Source organism: Heloderma suspectum, chromosome 13 (genome assembly GCF_057233095.1).
Source record: "Heloderma suspectum isolate Gila_16-S chromosome 13, 16-S_ref, whole genome shotgun sequence".
NCBI lineage: Eukaryota > Metazoa > Chordata > Lepidosauria > Squamata > Helodermatidae > Heloderma > Heloderma suspectum.
Window position 1 is genome coordinate 9,293,849 of NC_139470.1, and position 26,335 is coordinate 9,320,183.

The 26,335-nt window shown below is 47.1% G+C and overlaps 1 protein-coding gene across 2 annotated transcripts in view; it reads right to left on the reverse strand.

Annotated features, from left to right (window-relative positions):
* Positions 1–17,791, reverse strand: part of SLC15A4 (solute carrier family 15 member 4) — a 61,535-nt gene extending 43,744 nt beyond the window's left edge. The window contains exon 1 of one of the 2 annotated variants that reach the window (XM_084819699.1): positions 16,449–17,791. In XM_084819699.1, coding sequence (XP_084675825.1) covers positions 16,449–17,033 — 585 coding nt within the window. In that variant the 5' untranslated portion in view covers positions 17,034–17,791. The remainder of the gene's footprint in view (positions 1–16,448) is intronic. The other variant, XM_084819698.1, reaches the window with a different exon arrangement.
* Positions 17,792–26,335: the final 8,544 nt, after the last annotated feature.

Below are 26,335 nucleotides of genomic sequence, written 5' to 3' on the forward strand. Positions count from 1 at the left end.
CTAAAGTAGGAAGTCAAGAAATCACCGGGATAACAGGCAGGCATGGCCTTGGTGTACAAAATGAAGCAGGACAAAAGCTAATAGAGTTTTGCCAAGAGAACACGCTGATCATAGCAAACACTCTTTTCCAACAGCACAAGAGACGACTCTACACATGGACATCACCAGATGGTCAATATCGAAATCAGATTGATTATGTCCTTTGCAGCCAAAGATGGAGAAGCTCTATACAGTCAGTAAAAACAAGACCTGGAGCTGACTGTGGCTCAGATCATGAGCTTCTTGTTGCAAAATTTCGGCTTAAATTGAAGAACGTAGGGAAAGCCACTAAACCATTCAGGTATGACCTAAATCATATCCCTGATGAATATACAGTGGAGGTAAGGAATAGATTTCAGGGATTAGACCTGATAGACAGAGTGCCTGAGGAACTATGGACGGAGGTCCGTAACATTGTTCAGGAGGCAGCAACACAATCCATCCCAAAGAAAAAGAAGTGCAAGAAAGCCAAGTGGCTGTCTGATGAGGCTTTACAAGTAGCTGAGGAAAGAAGGGAAGCGAAAAGCAAGGGAGAAAGGGGAAGATATATCCAACTGAATGCAGAGTTCCAGAGAATAGCAAGGAGAGACAAGAAGGCCTTCTTAAATGAACAATGCAAAGAAATCGAGGAAAACAACAGAATGGGAAAGACTAGAGATCTCTTCAAGAAAATCGGAGATCTCAAGGGAACGTTTTGTGCAAAGACGGGCATGATCAAGGACAAAGAAGGCAGGGACCTAACAGAAGCAGATGAGATTAAGAAGAGGTGGCAAGAATACACAGAAGAACTATACAGGAAAGATGTGAATGTCCCTGATAGCCAGGAGAGTGCGGTCACTGAACTGGAGCCGGACATCCTCGAGAGTGAAGTCAAGTGGGCCTTAGGAAGCATTAGTAACAACAAAGCTAGCGGAGAGGACAGTATTCCAGCTGAGCTATTTAAAATCCTAAAAGATGATGCTGTTAAAGTGCTGCATTCAATATGCCAACAAATCTGGAACACTCAACAATGGCCGCAAGACTGGAAAAGGTCAGTTTACATTCCAATTCCAAAGAAGGGCAACGCCAAAGAGTGTTCAAACTACCGCACAATTGCGCTCATTTCACATGCCAGCAAGGTGATGCTCAAAATCCTACAAGCTAGGCTTCAGCAGTATGCAAACCGAGAACTACCGGAAGTACAAGCAGGGTTTCGAAAAGGCAGAGGAACTAGAGATCAAATCGCCAACTTTCGCTGCATCATGGAGAAAGCAAGAGAATTCCAGAAAAACATCTATTTCTGCTTCATTGACTACGCTAAAGCCTTTGATTGTGTGGATCACAACAAACTGTGGCAAATTCTTAAAGTGATGGGAATACCAGACCACCTTACCTGTCTCCTGAGAAACCTGTACGAGGGTCAAGAAGCAACAGTAAGAACCAGACATGGAACAACCGAGTGGTTCAAAATTGGGAAAGGAGTACGACAAGGCTGCATATTGTCACCCTGCTTATTTAACTTATATGCAGAGTACATCATGAGAAACGCCGGGTTGGATGAATCACAGGTCACAATTAAGATTGCTGGGAGAATTATCAACAACCTCCGATATGCAGACGATACCACCCTAATGGCAGAAAGCGAAGAGGATCTCAAGAGCCTCTTGTTGAGGGCGAAAGAGGAGAGTGCAAAAGCTGGTTTGAAACTCAACATTAAAAAAACTAAGATCATGGCATCTGGCCCCATCACTTCCTGGCATATAGAAGGGGAAGAAATGGAAGCAGTGACAGATTTTACTTTCTTGGGCTCCAAGATCACCGCAGATGGTGACTGTAGCCATGAAATTAAAAGACGCTTACTCTTTGGGAGGAAAGCTATGGCAAACCTAGACAGCATAGTAAGAAGCAGAGACATCACCTTGCCGACAAAGGTCCGTCTAATCAAAGCTATGGTTTTCCCAGTAGTAATGTATGGCTGTGAGAGCTGGACTCTAAGGAAGGCTGAGCGCCCAAGAATTGATGCTTTCGAACTGTGGTGCTGGAGAAGACTCTTACGAGTCCCCTGGACTGCAGGGAGGTCAAATCAGTCAATCCTAAAGGAAATCAACCCTGAGTGCTCATTGGAAGGACAGATACTGAAGCTGAAGCTCCAATATTTTGGCCACCTAATGCGAAGAGAAAACCCTCTGGCAAAGACCCTGATGCTGGGAAAGACTGAAGGCAAAAGGAGAAGGGGACAGCAGAGGATGAGATGGCTAGATAGTATCACCGATGCAATGAATATGAAATTGAGCACACTCTGGGAGAGAGCGCAGGACAGGAAGGCCTGGCGTGCTATGGTCCATGGGGTCACGAAGAGTCGGACAGACTGAACGACTGAACAACAACCAACTCATCAAGCTTCCCACAGTAGCTGCCAAGATGCTCTCATGCCCACAAGAGGACCGGATGGCAATAGTTCTGTTTAAATGCTGCCCCCCTCCCACCAGCAGTCTGTATTCATAGGTAGACTGTCACTGAATCTGGAGGTTCCATTTAGGAATGTGTGATGCTGGGAATTCCGTTCCTTTTCAGCCCAAGGGGATTCCGCAGTGTTTCCATTCCAGTAAGCAGTGGCGGACTGTACTGGATTTCTTCCCCGATTCCAGAAATGTTTGGGAATTTTTTTTTTCGGGTCCCACAATTTGCTTAAATGGGGCCGTAATTTTGTTTTAAATATTTTTTTATTGGTGATCCTGTGCAAGAGCTCATGATCGCAAATGCGCCTGTCCTCTATGTAGTCCCGCAGAGGCATATTCCCCTCTTGTAAATATTGGTGATTTTATTGGTGATATTGGTGGTTTTATTGGTGATCCTGTGCAAGAGCTCGTGATCACAAATGTGCCTGTCCGCTATGTAGTCCGGCAGAGGCATATTCCCCTCTTGTAAATATCCTTGTCAGTTTCATCCTCTCCATACACTACTCCTCTCCGGAAGCGCTGAAGTGGAGGATGAAATTGACCAGTTCTTTGACAAGTGCATAGGGCTCTGCTGGGCTAAACCAAGTAGTGTGCGGCGAGGATGAAACTGACAAGGATATTTACAAGAGGGGCATATGCTTGTGTGGTCCTACCTGGTGACCCCATTTGCACACATTTCAAGATCCTCCGCCCCGCCTCCATCCAATTTGCACAAATTGCCACCATTTAAAAAAACCTGGATCCATGCATTGGATCAACTTGCTATCAATCAAGTCGATACCAGTGTGGGGAAACGGAATGAAATCTGCCAAGGCCAAACTGGAAAGATCCATCAAGTTTCCACCCCCAAAACAGAATTCGCATACATCCCCAGTCCCATTTGGCTAACAGTTGTCTGATAGATCTATCCCTCTCTATGAATTTGTCTAATCCTCCTCTTAAGCCATCTAAACTAGTGGCAACCACATCTCATAGCAGCAAAATCCAAAAATAATTGTACGCACGCACAATCACCATCACATGTACTAATAGCAATCTCAAGTGTCTGTGTGCCAATCCTTTTGTAGCCCAAACGGTACCACCCACATTCAAGGAAGACATATGAACAGGCTCAGGGGAACCCCAGAGTTTGTGAAAGTAAAAACATATAGAAAAAACCCTAAGGGGTGGGGGACCCTGCCCCCCATTGAGGACTGACTGAATGTTGGGGGATGCGGGGGGGGTAAGAGACAGAAAACTGTGTAGGAGGGGGAATGGAATGGAGTATTGTGGAGGAGGGCATGGCCGGCTCGCTGGAACAATGAATAGGGACATTCCACACAGCATTTTTTTGCTGCAGGTCCCACTTGCGTTTAGTAGAAGGTTTAATCTCTCAACAGCATGTGGCTGTACTTATGGAATCACGCAGCTCAACTACATCTGCGCATCCTAACCAAATGTTAGGAAAGTTTCCTTCCCCCATAAAAGGGCAAAATCCGGACAAGGGTTTACCAAGGAGAGATACTGGAAAACAGAGACTGCCCCCGGCGCAGCTGAAACTTGTGTATTGGTGCACTTTCATTCTGTCAAGAGGTCTGAGTTACTGCAGAGAGCACATGTCAGAAAAACGTTATGGCCTCACAGAGCATCTCTGTTTAAAGCAGACTTCTCCAACCTAGTGCTCTCCGGATGTCTTGGACTACAACTCCCTGCATTCCCAGCCACTGGCTGGGGCTGATGGGAGTTGAAGTCCCACACATCCAGAAGGCATCAGGATGGGGAAGGCTGGGTGAGGGAGGGAGGGAGGGAAGGAAGGAAGGGTCTCTCCCCCCTCCCCAGATAACAGTTACAGGAATATATTGACATAGACACACACAATCCAAGAGCAAACCTCGTGATTAACTGATGGTGCTTACGCTCAGTAGTCCTGACTCAACCGCCGACCGACAAGCTCCTAGCTCCAAGAAAGAAAAAAAAAATAATGCAGAGCTGTCCTTTTGCAGCAGCCCGTGCTTTCTGCTGAATCATCAACAGGAACCTCTTTTGCTGAACCCCTCGTGCTTTTCCAGTTAGGCCACCCGTACATTTAGAACACAGCAATACGATACACATCCCGGTTCACGCTCCATCACTGGCATGACCTGATTTTAACCTAAGTGTCCAGTTTCCTCCATCTTTGGATTGGGGCCAACACGGCTGGGCGAACAGAAGGCCTGGCAGAACCATTGGGTATACACTCTAAATAGTACTCCGGTGCTGGGTTTTTTGTCTGTTTGTTTGCGTTTTGTTTAATGCCCTCCGTGGAGGAAGAGTCCTGTGTGAACCAGAAGCTTGCATCCAGTTTTCCTCATTCATTGTTTTTCCCTGAGTGTAATGTATCCTGTTCTGTGCCCTTAAGACCAGAGCTGTCAAACCTCTTTCCGTCCAAGGGATAAATTCCATTTCAAAGAAGCTTTTGGAGGCCACATCTCAGTGGTGGGTGGGGTGAAGGCAAAAGGGGGGAGGACCAAAATACCAAAAACACCCAGCCAATTTTAACTTAAAGCTCTTACTGCCAGCAACTACGCCTTAGGAGAGGCACTGCAGCCTTTTAGGATGGGGGAAAACAACACGCAAAGGCCAGGAAGACACCAAATGATCAGTGTTCAGAGGGAAAGGGGTGGGGCCACAGCAAAGGGGTTTGGCCATCTAGAGTACCCCAGAGGGCCAGATGCAGCCCATGAGTTTCTGCACCCCTGCCTTAGACTATATTGGGGGGGGGGAGTGAAGCAAGTTGCATTTTTAAAGCAGCGGTTTTCAAACGGTGTTCTGGAAAATCCCTCGGAGGCTGAGCAGGGATTCCCCCCATGTGCAGATCAGTCACAGCAGTGTTGCCTAGTGCTTAGAGCAGTGGGCTAGCACTGGGGAGACCAGGTGCAAATCCTCACTCAGCGATAAAGCTCACCGGGCTTTATCAAGGCACCGCCTTGGCCTAGTCAACCTGTCTCGACCTAACCCTGTGACGATCACCTGTGTGCAGGAACGGTGACATGCTTGCTGCCGCTGAGGTCCTCTGAGGACAAGTGTGATAAAAAAGGTAATGATAACAGCAAATGGGCTTCTGTAAAAGGCAGGTTCACCTGATCTTTCCCCGTTAATTTTATTTATTTATTTATTTATTTATTTATTTATTTCTATACCGCCCAATAGCCGAAGCTCTCTGGGCGGTTCACAAAAATGTGGAACAACATGGAAATTTGGGGCGTGTTCTAGCCCAGGGCCAGGCAAAAGATAGATCAGGCTTTATTGACAGATCCCTGGGTGATTTGCAGGAGATCGGCAACAAGGCTTTCTGACTGCCAGCCGTTTAAGGACAGCAAGATGATGATGATAATGATAATTTATGTATGGATGTACTGTATGTATGTATTTCATTTTTATACCACCCAACAGCTGAAGCTGTCTGGGCAGTTCACAAAATCAAAACCACAAAAATACAACAGAAAATAGAATAGCTTAAAACTACAGAATAAAAACACAACCAGAATAAAACCTAGCAGCAGTTCATATATTTAAAACGTAATGGCAGATTTAAGACAGCAGAGTTAAAAAAACAAAACAAAAAACTGGAGTGCTAAAACGCTAATAATGCTAGTGGCAAGTTGTTAATAATAGCCAGGGTGGTATAGTAGTCAGAGCGTTGGACTCGAGGGATCTGGGTTCCAGTCCCCAATCAGCCCTGAAGTTCCCACTGCGTGATCTGAATCAAGACCACATCAGGTGCGAAGGATTAAATCCCCCATGCCCTCGACTACATCTTTTAAAGTAACGTTTAGCTTGACCCTTGACAGAAGTGTTCAACCCAAACCTTCCATGCATACACATGAAACCTAGAGGGGACACAAGACTGCACCTGCCAGCCATACCCACACAGCCCGTGCCCGCCTCCCAATCTCTAGTTTCGGCACGACAGCTGAACGAGGAGCCTACACGTGAGAGCGTTCCTCTTTCACAGACCTCAAGGAGCCCCCGTGGCACAAATCAGCACCGTAGATAGCTCCAAGTGAGAACCTAGGATGGTGTAGTGGCGAGAGTGTTGGACTGGGAGTCGGGAAATCCGGGTTCTAGTCCCCACTCAGCCGTGGAAGCTCACTGGGTGGCTCTGGGCCAGTCACAGACTCTCAGCCCAACCCACCTCACAGGGTTGTTGTTGTTGTGAGGATAAAATGGAGGAGGAGGATAACGTACATCACCTTGGGTTCCTTGCAAGAGGGAAAAAATGGCGGGATATAAATGCAATAAATAAATAATACTTGACCTGATCGGCTCTGAAGGGAGTGATGTTGGCCTTGCTCCCCCCAAAATCTGGAAATAGCTCTGATAATTTCTGACCCAATCCAAATTCAGTCCCCTATCCTAGTCCCACAGCTGTAATTTGCAGCTGGGGATCATGGAAGGGAAGGTATTGTACTTGCAGGTTGGAAGGAGAAGCAACCAGATGGCATGTTGAGAAAGATCCATTTTATTTCATTAATGTGTCTTTTGCACTAGGAGAAAGCAAAGGGTTGCTGCCAATCTTGTTCTTGTGGGGATATTCTGGATCTTTCCTCCATATCCAGAGCCAGTGTGGTATACCGACGAGAGTGTTGGACTAGGAGCCAGGAGATCCAGGTCCTAGTCCCCACTCGGCCATGGGAGCTCACTGGGTAACTTTGGGCCAGTCACAGACTCTCAGGCCAGCCTACCTCACAGGGTTGTTGTTGTGAGGATAAAATGGAGAGGATTATTTATGCTGCCTTGGGTTCCTTAAGGAGGAAAAAAGGAGGGATATAAATGTAAGAGAGAGAGAGAGAGAGAGAGATAGGCCAATCACTTCTTTGTTAGCCTCTGTGTTCCTCGCCTATAAAATACAACTACGGATCATTTGCTCTTGACTTGCACAGCAATGCTGGACAGTTTTAAGTTTTGCATTGGAATCCCTGGTCTGTAATCACTCAGATGTAAATCCTTACTTGTTTATTCAGGTTATCCCTATGTATGTCTCAGCCTTCCAAACACCTGCCCTCTAGGTGTTTTGGACTACAAGTCCCAGCATTCCTGACCACCAACCACACTGCGTGGGAGCCGATGGGAGTTGTAGTCCCAAACATCTGCAGGGCACATGGTTGAAGAAGACCAAGCTAACGCATACTAAGGAAACTCTCGATAATTGCTCCAAAACTGACCAAAAAGATTTAACATATACTATGTTAACTGACCAATAAAGACTGCCAGATACCGAGAGCACGATTCAGCATGAGGGTCTACCGTGCATGCGCCACTAAAAGAAATGGGGCACAACTGTTAGTTTCAGGGGTGCTTGCAGAGTAGACAAGCCTGCCAGACTGAGCCCTGCATTAGCAATGGGGCACTGTACTTTTTTTCTTCTTTTTTTAAGGCCGGTTTCGTTTCCTTGTCACCAAACAGGCCAAATTCAGAATTGAAAGAGGCCAAAAATAAAAACAAAATGAAATAAATCAGAATGTGTCACACAGAAGAACAGGAAACAGACAGCGTGCAGTGTGTCATGAAAGGGGAACTGGAAGATAGCAGGAACATAACATTCAACATCAGGTTTTTGAGGATGGCGAAAGGCAGCTTTAAGTCACTGTATTGCGTAAGTCTATATTCCTGGAAAGGTCTGCATATGTGTGTGTGTGGTGGAAAGACATTAGTAGGAACACTATCATGTGCCCTCCCATGACGAATGCAGGATTTTTCCTGCTCTTTGGTAAGCAAAGATGGGGATTTTGTGTCTGAGAAACTTTTATTCAAATCGCAGACCAACGGAGGCACCTGACTCATTACCACATTACCACATCAAGACCACCTATCCCAGGGGTGCACAACCTTAGACCTGGAGGCCAAATCTGGCCGGCCTGCCTGCAGTACCAATAGGGCTCTTGGGAGGTCCCCAAAGGCCCCACCCCTTCCCTTGGCCCCACCCCTTTCCTTCAGCCACCAATCGTTTGGTGGTTTCCCGGCTGTTGTGCAGTTCCCCCTCCCCACATTGTAAAAGGCAGAAATGCCTCTCCTAAAGTTTAGTCCCTGGCAGGAAGAGCTTTCAGCTAAAACATGCTGGTTTCTTTTTGGTCTCATCCCTTTTGCCTCCCCCACCACCACTAAAATGCGGCCCCCCAAGAGCTTCTCTGAAATGGAATTCAGCCCTCGGGCTGAAAAAAGGTTCTGCAGCCCTGAGCTGGGCCAATACTGTCGACGGGGACAAGCAGCAGAAGGAGCAGGTTTTCAGGCAGAGATGGGGATTTCCTCATCACTGTACTTAAGATGCTAAGAGAGCAATCCTATGGCCCCAGACAGAGTTGGGGGGGGGGCATAGGACAGTTTGGATTCCTGGATCCGAGGCCGGAGATGGTGCTCCAACCTCGGAGCCAGGAGTCTGAGGTGCTCCCCTGCTCCAAGCCGGCATGGCAAGAACTGCACTGACTGCCTCCACGGGCTCACAAACATGCGCTCGGAGAGGAGGCAAAGGTGACAGCTCTATGGGCGGGGAGGGGTGGAGAGGGGACAGCCGGCGTATGAAGGATCTGCCAACCGACCCCAGCCGGCTTCCCTTCCACTCCGCAGGGCAATGCTCCTTCCTTAGCTATGGCAGTTGCTGAAAGAAATTCATCTGAGCAATCGACACCCACTCGCCGAGTGCAGAGACCGTGCCGAGAAAGGGCCCCTCCCCATTGGTTGGAAGACTATGACAGCTAACGGGGGAGGAATGTTATATATCCTGGAATGGGGGGGTACTGTGGCTGAGTTATGGTTTTGAACCCTGGCAGCTCCTGTAGAGTTGGGAGTAGCAACAGCGGATGGCGCTTCTGCTAAGTTCTTCACTTCTGTGCGTGATAAATAAAGAAGCGTTGTGCTGGAGGCCTGCTGAATCTTACAGTCATTCCCTCTACCTATACAGTACATTTTGTACTGCGAAATCGCCAGTCTAGCAAAAATGCAGGGCGAGAGGAGGGCAGAGGAAACCACCGCCTTCACACTCCTCCTGCCCTGCATAGGATGACCATTAGCCTCCGAGTTCAGAGGCCAATGGGCATCTGGATAGGATTATGCCCTAAATTACTGGGGGGGGGGGCATTTTGGTGGAATCCAGCAATATCTGGATATTTCTTCTGGATGCTTCAAAGTTTGGGTGGTTTGGAGTAAAGTAGCACCATTTTCATCTTCCTGCAGAGAACAATTTATATAAGGTTTTTCAGAGGCAGCATTCAGCTTGAAGGCTCTCTCCGAACTGGGAGGAATTCAAGACAGCAAGAACTTCCTTCTTGGCATGGAGCGGTTCAATCTCCACTCACGTGCCGGTGCAAACATTACAAAAGCAAAGCACTTCTGCGATGTTTGTGCTGGAAGTTAATGGCGGCGGCAGTGGGGAACTTCTGCTCTTTGGAAATGCAGGCACCATCATCATAAGAAACCATTTGAAGGGCAGCTTTTCCCTGAACCCGGGTCCTGTGGACTACTGCGCCCATCAGCCCAGCCAACAAGACCAGTGATTGTGGATAATGGGTGTTGTAGTCCAACGGAGGAGACCGTTCTGCAGTTGCTTCTAAGCATCTCTCCAGAGGAAATGTCAGAGAATGCAGAGGCAATGAATGGAACCAACTGACCATTGACCATGCATCACGACAGTACTGGTAAATAATATATAATGCTGATTGGGGCTGATGGGAGTTGAAATCCAAAAATATCTAGAAGGCCACAGGGTCCCCACTGGAGCTTTAATCAAATATTTCAGTTCAAATAATTTTGTCTATTGGAAACGCTTTTCAGATATTCATTTAGCACATAAAAAAAAAGAATCAAACACAGCGTATTTTTAGTTGTGTTGACTAAAGATAAGCCGAACAGACTAAGTCATTGTAGCTTCCTTTGTAAGCTTTCCATGGGAAGGAGTAAAATCTCAGCGGGAGGGTTATTTCGTGCTTGGGGTGAGAGTTTTCCCCATTAGCTCCACCCCTTCTCCATCAGACTCCACCTCCTGAGCTCCAAAGCTCCACCTTTTACTTCACAGACTCCTCCCGCTCCTCTGCTTACATCCCAGAGTCTGTGCCTGAAGAGACTCGTACACATTCCAGTCGGTGTTCTGTTCTTATTTAAGCGGATCAAAAACAAACACATTGATCTTTAAAAGGCAATGGGTGGGAGGGAGAATTAAAACTATTTTTAAATGAGAAAAACACGGGGGGAGGGGGTCCTACAGCTTTACCTTTATCCCCAAATTCCTGGGATTCTAACATTCCAGGAGGGCTGCAAGAGATCATCCCAGCAGGGCTGCATTTTGCTCTTTCCAGGCCTAAATTTGCTCAGAAGTTATTTGAGGCCTGGAGATCTCTGCACAGCTGCGTCCGGACCCTGCATTTTGCTATCTCAACATTGTATTCCAAGCAGGGGCCAGCAACCAAAAGACATCTGATGTTCCTAAGAGGTGAAGAAACTAATAATAATAATTTTTTAAAAAAACCAACCACCCTGCAATCATTTTGACAGCACAAAACTTGAAATTACAAGGCAGAGAGAAAAGAAAATGAAATATGAAGAATGACAATCCAAGGAAGAAAACCAGCTCCTCAGTTCTCCCTCCAAATAACTGGGTCAGCCTTCCCCAACCTGGTTCTTTCTAGATGTTTTAGACTACAAATCCCAGCATTCCCGATCATTGGGGAGGATAGGAGTTGAAGTCCAAAACACCTGGAAGGCACCAGGTTCGTTGGGAAGGCTGAATATTGTGTGTGCGCCGCATATGATTTTTCAGTTTCATGCTACATCCTAATAGTAACCATCTATTTACTTAAACAACAACTCTTTAACAATGTTCCGGGAGGCAGAAATAATCTGGTTTGCAAGGCTCAAGGTATCGTACGGGTGTTCCATGGACAGCGCAGTCTGTTGCTACAAAAACAACAAAGAGCCTCGTGGCAACCTAAAGACTAGAAAATTCCCAATTGCACCATGTGACATTTGTGGCTCAAATCCACTTCATGAGATGCGTGAAGCATTATTCTGAGCTGGGGGCGCGGCTGGCTGGCGGGGGAGTAAGCCGTGAGGTCAACAGAAATGAAATGCACAAAGTCAACAGTGATTAACAGTGACCCTTCACAAAACCGTTGCTGGCGTTAGTGCAAACATCCGACATTTTAAGGCTCTGTTTAAATTGCTCTTTTTTATTATTATTATTATTATTATTATTATTAAATTTATTAATCGCCCATCTGGCTGGTCACCCAGCCACTCTGGGCGATGTACAGCATACAATAAAACAGTTTAAAACAATAAAATTCTACAATAAAAACATTTTCTAAAATACCCTAACCCACCCCAAATGCCTGCCTGAACAACCATGTTTTTAATGCACGGCGGAAGCTCATTAAAAGGGGGGCATGGCGGAGTTCCCTAGGGAGGGAGTTCCACAGAGTGGGGGCCACCACAGAAAAGGCCCTCTCCCTCGTCCCCACCAGTCTAGCTGTCCTGGCTTGATGGGACAGAGAGAAGGCCATCCGAGGCTGATCTTTGGCGTTATCTCTGTTGGCTTCACCCCACCCCCACACACCCATTTTGGAGGTAGGTGGCTTTTCAAAAACCCTGCACACGCTAAAAGGGTGATGCACATAATAGGCCTAATTGGCTAACAAGCGGTGGAAATTGGCCAACTCTCTTGACGGAAAGTCAGGACGACAAATAAATAAATATTAGGGGGTTGAGCGCCAAATCCGCACCTGAGGAATAAACAATTCTGGACCCTACAAAAAAACAACAGTATTATACAGTTACACAGCAGCTTAAAGATGGAGAGGTACTGGTTTTGCAAGGCTCAAGGTTTCATACGGGTATTTGATGGATAGCACAGCCCCCAATCACAAAAACACCAGAAGAGAGAGATCTCATGTTGTAATCTTGAAGATACAGGCTAGGATCCAAAGAGCTGTTTCATGTACATCCAGAGCTTATACATGTCCAGTGATAATTTTGGCTTTTATTCTTTGAACAATACCCGCACCCTGCAGTAGCAAGCATACTGGCAGCCACTTTTTGAAACTCCTTTCTTCAACAGTGGAATCCCCAGTGCTAAATCCAGCCCATTTAGAAGTAGTCTCACCTGTTGCCAAACCATAGGCAAGATTATGCAGTGAGAATGGAAGCTGTTCAACTGGGACATGCTCACATCTGCTCTGTAGGATTGGGGTTGGGGAAGACACAGGTGACCTAACATCCTCCATTCTGCTACTCAGGCCTGCTGGTTGATAACACAGATACTGATCAAGGGGAGGAGGGGATGATTCAAGAACCACATGTCTATAGCACACTTGGGTGCACAAGGTTATCGCAAAAAATTTTGGATCCTTAGCACTGACGTGACATTCACATTACACTGCAAACAGAACTTCTTTTGCACAAGTTGCATCAATCATCCATCTATTTTTTTTCCGAAATAACATTTGCAAAAAACGCTTCTTTCCCCATTCTACCCGCCAAAGAGCGCTGCATGCCTCAAAAGTCAGCATGCTCAACGCAACAGAGTAAACTACGTCAGTAGCCACGTCAACCTTGCAACATACCCAACGCAGGGCACAAACAACACAATCCTTTTGCTTTAGTGATTCATCTTCGCAGTGACAGAAGCAAACTTTTGATATATGCAGAACTCTCTCCCAGAAAATGGTGATTAAAGTGGAAAAGAAAATCTAAGATGACATGTCTAGGCTGATCTTAATTGGATAATATGGAGCATCTTAAATGGCTAAGAGCTTAAACAAAGGCTGCGTTAACTGGATTATCCACTTTTTGCCTTTGCTGGAGATCCCAGGAACAAGACAGAGAAAAGTTTTAGCCAGGGGTAAGTGAAAAATGCTAGAAAACGAAGTAAATGCGGAACTTCCAGCAAGACCAACAATGTATTTATGCATTTATTTCTAAAATTTACAAGCCATCCTTCCTCTGCAAGCAATTCCAGAGTGGTGTACGCAACATTAAAAACAAACTAATCCAATATTTAAAACCCACATTAAAAGAAAAATTAAAACAACCCTTCAATCAGCAAGCCAAACAAAAACAGATCAACTCAGTTTAAAAATCAATTAAATTAAAAATGTTAATGATAAAAATGCTACAATATTAAGATGTTAAAATGCCGGGGCAAAAAGAAATGTTACAATTTGGCGCCGGAAAGAAAAGTAAGTCAATGTCGAAATCAAGTTCAAATTGAACAGCTATTTTTTTGTTTGTTTTTCCTTTTGCTTTGGACACCTATGAGTAAAAAACAGTTCTGTGTCCATTCAAAATGGCGCTCCTTGACTTAAGGCAAGGGTGGGCAACTTGCAACCCTCCAGATGCTTTGGCCTTAAACTCCCATGATGCGTCACCATCGGCTATGCTGGCTAGGGATGATGGGAACTGTAGGCCAAAATATCTGGAGGGCCACAAAAACACATTCTCTCTCTCCAGCACACACACACCTATAGTAATTGGTTTAAGACACTAGGTTTGGAATCGCATTCCAGGGAAACCTGAAATTAAGGATGAAAAAGTAACACAAGACCAGCCATGCTAATCAAACCAAAGATCCATATAGTCTAGATACCCTGTTTCCTCAGCCTCCAGGGAACCACAAAACCAACAGCCCTTTCCTACAATGTCCCTCCTCCCTAGCAGCCCATATTCACAGGTATACTGCCCCTGAAAATGGAGGTTCCGTATCACCATCATGACTAAGAGCCATTGCTAGTGCTCTCCCCCTCCCTGCCTTCAGGACCACCTACAGTTGCAATCCCACGCACAACGCACTCGGGAGTCAGTCTCAACGGGGCCTCACTTGGCAAATGACAGGTGTCAAATTTGTGCTGTCAGCCAGTAGCCCACACATTAAATTAAGTCCTTCCTCTTTTCTGTCCCTGGATCTACTTCCAATTAATTTCCTTGGGTGACCTCAAGGTTTAGTATTATTGGGGGGGGGGGGGGGAGAGAGAGAGATCTCTCTTATCACTTTCCCAACATCTTGCATGATTTTATAAACCTACTTCCGGTTCTGCCTAGTCTTTTTTCCCCCTTTTCCAAGCCCCCAAAGCTTCTGCCTCTCCTTATAAGGTCGGTACTCGGACTCTATCATTTTACTTACCCTTTTCTAGTTCCTTGAAAACAAAACATCCCCAAGAGAAGGCCTAGACGGTGAACTGACTCTCTGCCCTTTGAAACCTGGCTCTGGAATCTCCCATCACACAGAGACTTTCCATGGCAGACATGCCAGGGTTGTTCTGGTAGACGAGCGGGAAGGAAAGGCCCGTATCTCAATAGCTGAGAACAAGCAAATCCACGTGGCAGGTTCACAGAATCACAGAGTAGGAAGAGGCAAGAGCGAGAGCCCACCAGCCCTCTAGGAACAACCCCTGATGGGACTTGGAACATAGGAACACAAAAAGCTGCCTTATACTGAGTCAGTCCCTTCCATCTAGCCCAATATGGCCAACACTGACTGGCAGCAATGGCTCTCCAGGGTTTCAGGCAGGGATTGTCCAGCTCTACCTGGAGACACCGGGGATCGAACCTGAGACCTTCTGCATGCAAAGCAGGTGACCTACCACTACGAACAATGGAACACAGGAAGCTGCCTTATACTGAGTCAAGACTCTTGGTTCATCTAGCCCAGTAGAGCCAACACTGACTGGCAGCAATGGTTCTCCAGGGTTTCAGGCAGAGTTTTTTTCCAGCCCTACCTAGAGACACTGGGGATGGAACCTGGGACCTTCTCCATGCAAAGCAGGGGCTCTCTCACCCTGAACCACGGCCCTTCCCTCGCAACGTGTGGCCCTCCAGATGCCTTGACCTGCAACTTCCATCAGGCCTAGGCAGCAAAGCCAACAATGAGGGATGATGGGAGAGGAAGTAAAGTTGTCTTACCCCAAGTCCACCTACCACAGGGTTATCTTTACCGAACGGAGGCAGCAATCCAGGTTTTCAGACAGAAGCCTTTCCTGGCCCTACCTGGAGACGGCAGGGATCGAACCTGGGACCTTCTACTCACAAAGCATATGATCTACCACTGCTCCCCGTAGCTGCCCATGTACCGCTAGAAGGCAGAAGGAACAGTTCTGAGCTGGATCAGCCATTCCCAACCATGTGCCCCCAGGACGTTTTGAGGACTACAATTCCCAGGATGCTTGGTCATCATTGGCCATGCTGGCCGGGGGCTGATGGAAGTTGAAGTCCAAAAGGCCTGGAGGGAACCAAGTTGGGGAAGGGTTGGATGGATGGACCAGGCTCCAGGTTTTGGGGGGTTCTTGGGGAAGATACGGTCAGTGCCCCCCCCCCCCGAGTCTGGCTTCTCATGACCAGAGTCACCTGTTGCTCCTCTTCCTCATCCCGCTTCTCATCATTGCTACCACTTGCTTGCTTGACAGCCAGAGAGCCAGGGGGCAAGGAGGCCGTGGCGTCTCCTGCTTCTCACCACCACCATTATCCGGGCCAGGGCAGGAGGCAGTGAACAAGCAGGTTTCAATAGTGAAGAGCGGGGCACTCTTGCCAGTGGGCCCCTGCTGGGGTGTGGGCCCACGTCAGGGGCCCAAGCCTGCCGACCCTGGATGGACCAACAGCATGACGCAGCATGACGCAGCTTCCTATGCACTCCATTTGTGACATTTGGTCAGGCAATCCGTCAGCACGGCCGATTCTGACCGCCTGGCCCGCACGACCCCATTTGAACAGTCAGACAGCGGATGCAATAAGCCAGTGTGGCACTGTGGCGAGAGTGCTGGACTGGGAGTCGGGAGATCCGGGTTCCAGTCCCCACTCGGCCATGGAAGCTCACTGGGTGACTCTGGGCCAGTCACAGACTCTCAGCCCAGCCCAGCCCAGCCCACAGGGTTGTTGCTGTGAGGATAAAATTGAGGATAACACACACCACCTTGCGTTCCTTGCAAGAGGGGAAAAAGGGCAGGACATAAATGCAATAAACAAACAATACTCGACCTGATCGGCTCCGAAGGGCGTGATGTTGGCCTTGACGGAGCCCACGCTGAGTCCCACCAGGACCAGGCCGACAAAGGTGGGGACGAGGCAGTAGCGGGCGGCCCCCTCCAGCCGGCACGGCACCGTGGTGGTGGCGTTGGAGGCCAGAGGCGAAGAGCAGTTCTCGATGGGCCACAGGCGCATCTCGCCGCACAGCCACTGCCGGGTGCCGGGGAAGGCCATGCCGGGGAAGGCCAGCATGCCCAGCAGGTAGAGGGCCATGCTGACCAAGATGGTGGGGAACTTGCCCAGCAGGGCGTCGGCCAGCCAGCCCCCGAAGGGAGACACCAGGTAGGTGATGCCCATGAAGATCAGCAAGGCCTGGCTGGCTTGGGCCCCCTCCCAGTTGTAGGGCGTGCCGTTGAGGAACAGCACCAGGTTGGAGGTGATGCCGTAGAAGGCCACCCTCTCCAGCATCTCCGCCAGCAGCACCGCGGCGCATGCCAAGCGCCGGCCGCGGAAGACGTTGGCGCCGGCGGGGCCGGCGGGCGACCGGGGGGCGCCCCCAAAGAGCGGGCTCCTCTCATTCGACTCGGCCTCTTCCATGGGGGCGGCGGGAAACCTCGGTGCCGCCCCAGGATTCGCACTCGCCTCTTGGCCCCCGGCGCGGTCCAATTCAAACCTTCCACGGCCTATCTAGACCCACCCGCTCGCCTAGCCCGTCCAAGCAGGCTCCCCAGTTACACCCCCACCCCCAAATCTCTCTCTCTCTCTCTCTTGGGACTGAGGGGAAAGTGAGACTGGGGGGCCACGGGCTGCCTCCCGAAAATCCCCCCACTTCTCACAGTCTCAGCTGCCCCCAATCTCCCCGGGCCTCATAGCTCACGCCCCCCCCCACAACCCAAACTGCCCCACCCGGGATTCGAACTCGCAGCCTCCCCGCTACGGGCGCCTCCCTTCCAGGGCTCCTTAAGCGCGCCGGGTCGATTCCCGCCTCCGCGCCCTCCGCCCTCCGCGCGGCCCCCCACAGACTTCTGCCGCCGGCCGCCGTTCCGCGCTCTTCGCCCCCCGCCCTCCGCCGTCTCCGGCGGCAGCGACGGACTTCTCCCCGTGGTCGGAATGCCCAGGTTCCCCAAGGTCCCGCCTTCGCCGACTCGGGCTGCGCTCGCTGATTGGCCCCTCCGCGCCGTCGCTCAGCGGAGGGAGGCTCTTCCCGGTTCAGCTCTCACGTGGTCCAGCAGCTGCAAAATAGGGCGCTGTGCAGAGCGAGGGCAGATGTGCAACGGGGCCGGGCCGAGAGCGGGCCGGGCTGGGCCGGGGCTTGCTCCAGACCGGAGTGCCGCGTTTCATTGCTTTTGTTTTATAGCCCGGGGACGATGGACGTTGCCCCGGAGAGGTCATAGGGCAGTGGCACGCGAAGTCGTGTCGCAAGCTCGGAAGCCAGCCAGCCAGCCAGCTGTTGTTATTTACATTTCTACACCACCCTATAGCCAAAGCTCTCTGAGCGAGGTGCAAAGATTAAAGCCCATGAAAAATGCGTCGTGCAAAATGCATTTGTACATAGAAATGTTATTATTTACATTTCTATACCTCCCCATAGCCAAATGTCTCTGGGCGTTTACAAAGGTTGAAAACCAGTAAAAATACATCGTATGAAGTGTAAAAAACATTTACATTAATAATAATAATAATATACATTTCTACACCATCCTACAGCCAAAGGTCTCTGAGCGGGGTGCAAAGATTAAAGCCCATGAAAAATGCATCGTACAAAGGGTGAAAACATTTACATAAAAATGTTGTTATTATTTACATTTCTATACCTCCCCATAGCCAAAGCTCTCTGGGCACTTGCAAAGATTGAAAACCAGTAAAAATATATTGTATGAAGTGTAAAAACACATTTACATTAATAATATACAATAATAATAATAATATACATTTCTACACCACTATATAGCCAAAGCTCTCTGGGCAGTTTATAAAGATAGAAAAGCAGTACAAAATACATTGTATGAAGGGTAAAAACACATAACTACTGTTGTTGTTGTTGTTGTTGTCTTTCCCCAACCTGGTGCACTCCAGAAGGTGTTGGGCTACAGCTCCCAACACCTGAAGCATGCCAGGCTTTTGCTATCCTCCCCTGTCCCGCCCCACTCAGAATACTGTAATGTTGGAAACTGAAGATTTTGATTATGTTGTTGGTATTGTTTATTCATTTATAAAAAATAAAATAAAAATAGATTTTTAAAAAAAAGTATGCCAGGTTGGGGAAAGACTGTAATAGTGGTGGTGGTGGTGGTGGTGGTGGTGATGATGATAATAATAATAATTAATAATATATATTTTTAAGAAGTGTGACTTCCTTTGTCTAAGTGTGCCTATTGGGATTTTGATGAAGTAGATTCCAGTGGTGACATTGTTATTGACGAAGGGCACATCCTTATGCACATTTAGACAAAACAAAATCCTACAACTCCCAGCTTTCCCCAGCCAGCATAGGGGAACCTATACTGACTGGGGAACCAGGAGTCCTAGATATCGTTGGACTACAGCTCTCATCATTCCTGACCATTGGCCATGCTGGCTGGGGAATGCTGGGAGCTGTAGGACTTTTTTTAGCATCTAAACATGCATAGGATTGCACCCTTAGATAGACACAGAGAATAGTCCTTTCACAGCAGCTACTGGCCAGGAGAGTTAAACAGAACCTCCAGGTTCAGAGGCAAGATATCTGAGTGTGAGTTTTAGTGGTTGGGGTGGGGTGAAACCCTGAGAGAAAGAAGTTCCTTTCCTGTCCTGCTTATTGGGGGCCTCTTGGATGCATCTGGCTCGCCAGTGCTAAAAATGGGATGATGAAATGGATGGACCAGATCCAGCATGGCTCTTCCAATGTGTTTTCTTCTTACTGAAAATGCAGCAGACATTATGGGTTGCAAGCATCCAGCAGTGTCCTCCTGCGAACTCCTTCTATTTCCGATGTTCAGAGATGAGTGTGCTTGCTTATGTAGCCAAAATAGATCCCCACCACACACATCAGCGGGCTTCCCAGATCTACCAAAAGGTGGCTGGAGGGAGGGACTTTAAGAAGGGGGGACCCCAAAACAGCCTAATTAGGACTGAACGAGTGGGAGGGGGAAAACCAGGGGGTGGGGGGGGAATGAAATGGAGTGGAAAAGAGCAGAAGCAGCTGGCTGGGGCACTGAACATGAGCTCGGCTGTTCATTTTATTGTTGCTTCCAGCTGTCTGTAGGACTTGAGCTCCCATCACAGCCTAATACCTGGGAACTTCAGGTAGTACTCTGAGATGTTGCAACTGCAGTCCACCACAGATGGCCCTTTCATTACTCTTTCTGAGATCGCTTTGGGTAGGTAGGCAAATATAGTTGCAAAGTAAGTGAAAAGAGGGAGGAAGGGAGGAAGACTGTTTGGGGATGGGGGGAGAGACAGAGAGAGAGAGAAGGAAAGAAAGAAAGAAAGAGAGAGAGAGAGAGAGGAAGGAAGGAAGGAAGGAAGGAAGGAAGGAAGGAAAAACTGGCAGGGAAAGATATACAAAGTAGTTAAAAGGAGGAAGGAAGGAAGGAAGGAAGGAAGGAAGGATTCTTGGAAAAAGAAATTGGGGACCATCATGTCATGGACAGATATGGAGAGATACATTTCAATAATTACAACTGACTCTTAAACCCCTAAAGAACTTCTGTGGATAAATATAAGGTTATTAATATATTGAAACTCCTGTGATCCCAGTTGACTGTAACTGGTTTTCCTATGTAATGTTTGTTTTGTCAGAATATGAGAGAGAGAGAGAGAAGATGGCTCATCTGAGGGTGAGGGGTGTTAGACAATGAAAGACAGATTCACCTTCTTATCTTTTGAACAGATAAAGTCCACAAAATGCCCCTATACTCTCATGACTGGAATGCAGAAATTGAAGGATATAACTTGTTCAAAAAGAACAGGAGGAACGGAAAGGGAGGTGGGGTTGCACTGTATGTGAAAAATACGTATCTCTGCACAGAAAGACAGGAGGAGGAGCTTGGTAGCCCCATCGAGAGCATCTGGGCTAAAATAAATGCAGCAAAGAATAAAAGGAACATGGTGGTCGGAGTCTACTACCAGCCACCCAATCAAGGAGAAGACGAGGATGAAAACTTTTGAAAAGCAAATAGCCAATGTTTCAAGGAAGCATGATGTAGTAGTAATGGGGGACTTCAATTTCCCCGATATTTGTTGGGAGACAAATTCTGCAAAACATGGCCCCTCCAGGATATTCCTGGACTTGTGTGGCGCATAACTTCCTCCTACAGAAAGTAGAGGAAGGAACTAGAGGATCGGCTATCCTTGACTTGATCCTAACCAACAGAGATGACTTAGTGGGCAAAGTAGCAGTTAGAGGAACTCTGGGGGAAAGTGACCATGTTATACTTGAGTTCATGGTTCTAAAGGAAGCAAAAGCCAAGTGTAGCCAAACACGTACCCTGGATTTTAGGAAGGCTGATTTTGATAAACTCAGAACAATGATAAGTAAGGTCCCATGGCAAGCAACTCTAATGAGAAAAGGAGTCCAAGATGGGTGGGAGTTTTTTAAAAAGGAAATTCTCAGGGCACAATCACAAACAACTCCAACAAGAAGAAAAGGTGGAAGACAACAGAAGAAGCCAATGTGGCTTCACAAAAAGCCTAGAGATGACCTGAAAACAAAAAAGGACACATATAGGAAGTGGAAAGAAGGCCAAGTAACAAAGGAAGAGTACAGGCAGGTAGCACAGAATTGCAGGGATGGCATCAGGAAGGCTAAAGCTGAGAATGAGCTGAAGTTAGCAAGGGATGCTAAAAACAACAAAAAGGCTTTCTTCAGCTATGTGCATAGTAAAAGACAGAGGAAAGAAATGGTGGTTCAGCTATTAAATAAGGACGGCAAAATGATAACAGATGACAAAGAAAAGGCAGAGGTGCTCATTTCCTACTTTGGCTCAGACTTCTCCCTAAAGAGGGTCTATGACCCGCCTGGCAAAGGCGAAGTACAGGCTGAAGGGGCAGGATTGCAGCTTGAGATCGATAGGCATACGGTCAAGGAACACCTAATGACTGTGAATGAGTTCAAATCTCCAGGGCCAGATGAACTGCATCCTAGAGTAATAAAGGAACTGGCAGAAGAACTCTCAGAACCGCTGTCTATTCTCTTTGAGAAATCATGGAGGATGGGGGAAGTGCCAGATGACTGGAGGAGGGCTAATGTCCCTATCTTCATAAAGGGTAAAAAGGAGGAACCTGGGAACTACAGACCAGTCGGTCTGACATCAGTCCCTGGGAAAATTCTGGAGCAGATGATAAAGGAATCCATCTGGAAGCACCTTGAAAACAATGCAGTGATTACTCGAAGCCAACATGGATTTGTCAAGAACAAATCCTGCCAGAGGAATCTGATCTCATTTTTTGATCAGGTAACCTCCATTGTGGACTGTGGGAATGCTGTGGACATAATATACCTCGACTTCAGCAAAGCTTTCGACAAAGTGCCCCATGATATCCTGATGAGCAAACTAGCTCAAAGTGGGCTAGATGAAATAACGATCTGGTGGATCAACAGTTGGCTACAGAATCGGAATCAAAGAGTGTTTCTCAATGGAATCTTCTCCAACTGGGGAGAGGTAACAAGCAGGGTACTGCAGAGCTCAGTCCTGGGCCCAGTGCTCTTCAACATTTTTATTAATGACTTGGAGGAGGAGGTGCAGGGAATGCTGCAGATGACACAAAATTGGGCAGGATAGCTAATACTTTGGAAGACAGAAACAAAATTCAAAGTGATATGGATAGACTGGAGCGCTGGGCAGAAAACAACAGAATGACATTGAATCGGGATAAATGCCAAGTTCTGCACCTAGGAAAAAGAAACCAAATGCACAGTTACAAGATGGGGGATACGTGGCTCAACAACACTACAAGCGAGAAGGATCTTGGAACTGTTGTCGATCATAAACGGAATATGAGCCAACAATGTGATGTGGCTGCAAAAAAGGCAAATGCTATTTTGGGCTGCGTTAATAGAAGCATAGCTTCCAAATCCTGGGAAGTACTAGTTCCCCTCTACTCAGCACTGCTTAGGCCTCATCTGGAGCACTGTGTCCAGTTCTGGGCACTGCAGTTTAAGAAGGATGCAGACAAGCTGGAGAGGGTTCAGAGGAGGGCAACAGGGATGATCAGGGGACTGGAAACAAAGCCCTATGAAGAGAGACTGAAAGAACTGGGCATGTTTAGCCTTGAGAAGAGAAGACTGAGGGGAGATAGCATAGCGCTCTTCAAGTACTTGAAAGGTTGTCACAGACAGGAAGGCCAGGATCTCGTCTCGATCATCCCAGAGTGCAGGACACGGAATAATGGGCTCAAGTTACAGGAAGCCAGATTCTGGCTGAACATCAGGAAAAATGTCCTGACCGTTAGAGCAATACGACAATGGAACCAATGACCTAGGGAGGTGGTGGGCTCTCCCACACTGCAGGCATTCAAGACGAGGCTGCACAGCCATCTGTCAGGGATGCTCTGACTTGGATTCCTGCACTGAGCAGGGGATTGGACTAGATGGTCTTGTAGGCCCCTTCCAACCCTACTATTATATGATTCTATGATCCACCCCCCTCCACCCTGCAAATATCCTTCCTGTAAATCAAGAGCCTGTCCTCTCTCCTCTGGAAGAAAATAACCTTGAAAGGCAGGTAGGGGGTGTGCGAATGAGAGAAATCAGACTTTTGACATTCCACCTAGGCTTCAGAAAATGCCTGCTCTTAAAGCTCAATAGATTGATCATGCCAGTTCCTGCTCACATCATGATGGGAGCTTGGGTCACCCGCTGTCAGGGAGGGTCCAAGAAAGGTAAATTTCTGCTTTCCACAGAGTTCTTTTGAGGTTTCTTAAATGCTCCTTTGAGAGATGGTGTTATTGAGAGAGGATGCCTATATTGGTTTGTCTCATGCAGTGCAATTCTAAGTTGCGTGCAAGCATCCTAAAAGACAGATGCTAGCAGCACAATGCTATATGTCTAATCAGAAGTACTTCCCACTATGTTCTGCGAGGTTACTCCCAGGGAAGTGTGTATAGGACTTCAATCCTACGCATGCTTACCTAGGAGTAATGCCCACTGAACGCAGCGAGACTTATTTCTGAGTTGATGCATAGAGGATTGCATTGTTAGACCAAAAGATCAACTGACGTGTTTAAAATCTAATATTCTGGGTTTGTTTTCAAAATGCATACATCATTTAAGAAAATGCACGCAGGTAGCACTGTCAGTGAAGGCTGTTTGTGCACAATTAATGATGATAAGAATTGAGTGTGATAGGAGCCTTGCGTCATATAATTTAACCATGCAATCCTATGCAAGTTTACTTAGAAGTAAGTCCCACTATATTCAATGGGGCTTGGATTGCATCTGAAAGGCGCAATCCTATACATGTTTAGACAGAAAAAAGTTCTACAGCTCCCAGCATTACTCATCCAGGTGGCTGAGGAATGCTGGGAGTTGTAGGACTTTTTTCTGTCTAAACCTGCACAGGATTTGCACCCCCATATCCTTTTCTTCAACAATGAGAACTGTTGATTCTCTTTTGATTTCAAAGGCGGGCTGAGATAGTTTCAGACAACTTGGGTGTAAACAGACTGAGTAAGTTGATACTGTGAAATAACAATCGCCATAGCTATGAGCAAACAATGTTGCAATCCAGTTTCTTGAAGGGCCTGACGAGAGGAAAAACAAAATGAGAACATCTTCTACACTAGCCTTCCTCAAACCAGTGCCCTCTAGAACTAGAACCCCCATCATCCCCAGCCAGCATGGTCATGAGAATGATGGGAATTGTAACCCAACACATCTGTAAGGCACCCAGTTGAAGGAAGCTGTTATACACTGTAGATTTAACCCAAATTAACAGGCACACACCTAGAACGGCATCTGACTCTCCCTGCTCTAGCCACTACACCACACTGTCATTATTGGGAAAGACAGACCCTTTCTCTATGGGGGAATGAAATATTGACGTTATCAACTTGGAAGGAAACGCTCCAGTGACCAGCTGTATGACCTGAATGAGTCACAACAGTGAGGAACAGGATGTCACTCATTCAAGTCCTTGAAATCAGGGGTGAGACGATGGTACAGCCGATCTACTGGGTGAGTCGTAGTAGATCGCCAAGGATCGCTGTCCTAAATTAGACTGCTGAAATGAAGACAGCTAGAACCAGAAGTGGGTTTTTGTGACCTCCATTCAGTTCTGTTACACAAAACAAATTCCTGGGCTGTGAATTTTTAATTCTATGTGTCTTTCTTTTGCAGCAGGCTGCACTTGCTGGTTCTTGGGTTTCTAGTTAATAACAACAACAACAACAACAACAGTACAACAAAAAACAATAACAAAGTAAACCCTGTAAGTGTGAAGTTTGTCCACCCCTGAATGGAACGCATTCGACTTGCAGAGGCCAGATTGCGAATAGCAATCTCTGCAGGCCAGTCCTATAATATGTATGCTCTGAAGTAAGCCCCACTGTTTTCAATGGAAATTACTTCCAGGGAAGTGTGTATAGGACTGCAACCTTGGTGTGTGTGTGTGTGTGTGTGTGTGTGTATTTATATATATGTATATATATCTTTATATCATTTATATCGGTATTCTCTCTCTCTCTCCCTCCCTCCCTCCCTCCCTCCCTCCCTCCCTCCCTCCCTCTCTCGGCTCTTATAAAAAGTTGTTGGATCAGCAGTTAGTGCATTTTCTTTAGCATTTATCTTTGGAACTCATATTCACGATTCATTTGAGTCTTGAATTCACCACCACCTTGAGAGGGTTCCTAGAGATAATTTTAGGGTGCAATCCTATACATGTTTAGATGGGAAAAAAGTCCTACAACTCCCAACATTCCCCAGGCAGCCATAGCTGACTGAGGAATGCTGGGAGTTGTAGGACTTTTTTTTCTGTCAAACATGCATAAGATTGTGCCTGTAGATAGATAGATAGATAGATAGATAGATAGATAGATAGATAGATAGATAGGTGAATTGGTTCCTCCCACTTTTAATCAGAGAATCAGCATAGTTGGAATGGACTTTGAGATCATCTAGTCCAACTACCTGCTCAATTCAAGATGCCGCTATGGCATCTTTAAGAAACACTTGAAGACACATCTATTTTCACCAGCCCTCCTCAGCCTTCTCGACTTTGTTGAAGCTAAAATGTAAGTAACGTTCATGAGAATGAAGTTGGTTCCTAGTTCCCAGCTCTTTATTCAACACAGAGCGAAGTGAGCATCCTGAAAAAGAAACTGAAATTTACATGCCCTGAAGTACGTTTCATTAAGCTGGGGGGGCGGGGGGAGTCCTCTTTGAAGAGCACCAGCATTCTTTCAGGTCCAAAGTGTTGCTTTTGCGCGACCTGCTTTGACACGCAATGGCTCCATGCCGCGCTTAGGAATAAGTAACTTTTCCAAACCGGGCATTCAGTTCTGTGTCAAGTAAGGCAGGAGGGACTGATTTTAGGCTTGCAGAATTTACCTTGCTTTTCAATAGACCCCTGAGGGCTGTCAGCTGGAGTTGGGTGCAAAATAGCAGCTCAGGAAAGTGGATATAAAATTGAGGAACGTGGTCCTTTCACGCACAAATCTATTCCAAACAGCCCCTGGCTCCAGCTTTCTTGATTTTAGTAGCCTAATTTGGGGGCATGGGAGAAAGGCTTTTGGGGGTTTTTTTTATGTACCTTTGTTTCTGTCTCCCTTCCCTCTGCAGTTTCTCACATGTGACATTTTACAGAGTGAGCTTATAGAATAGTAGGGTTGGAAGGGGCCTACAAGGCCATCAAGTCCAACCCTCTGATCCATGCAGGAATCCAAGCCAGAGCATCCCTTACAGATGGCTGTGCAGCCTCGTC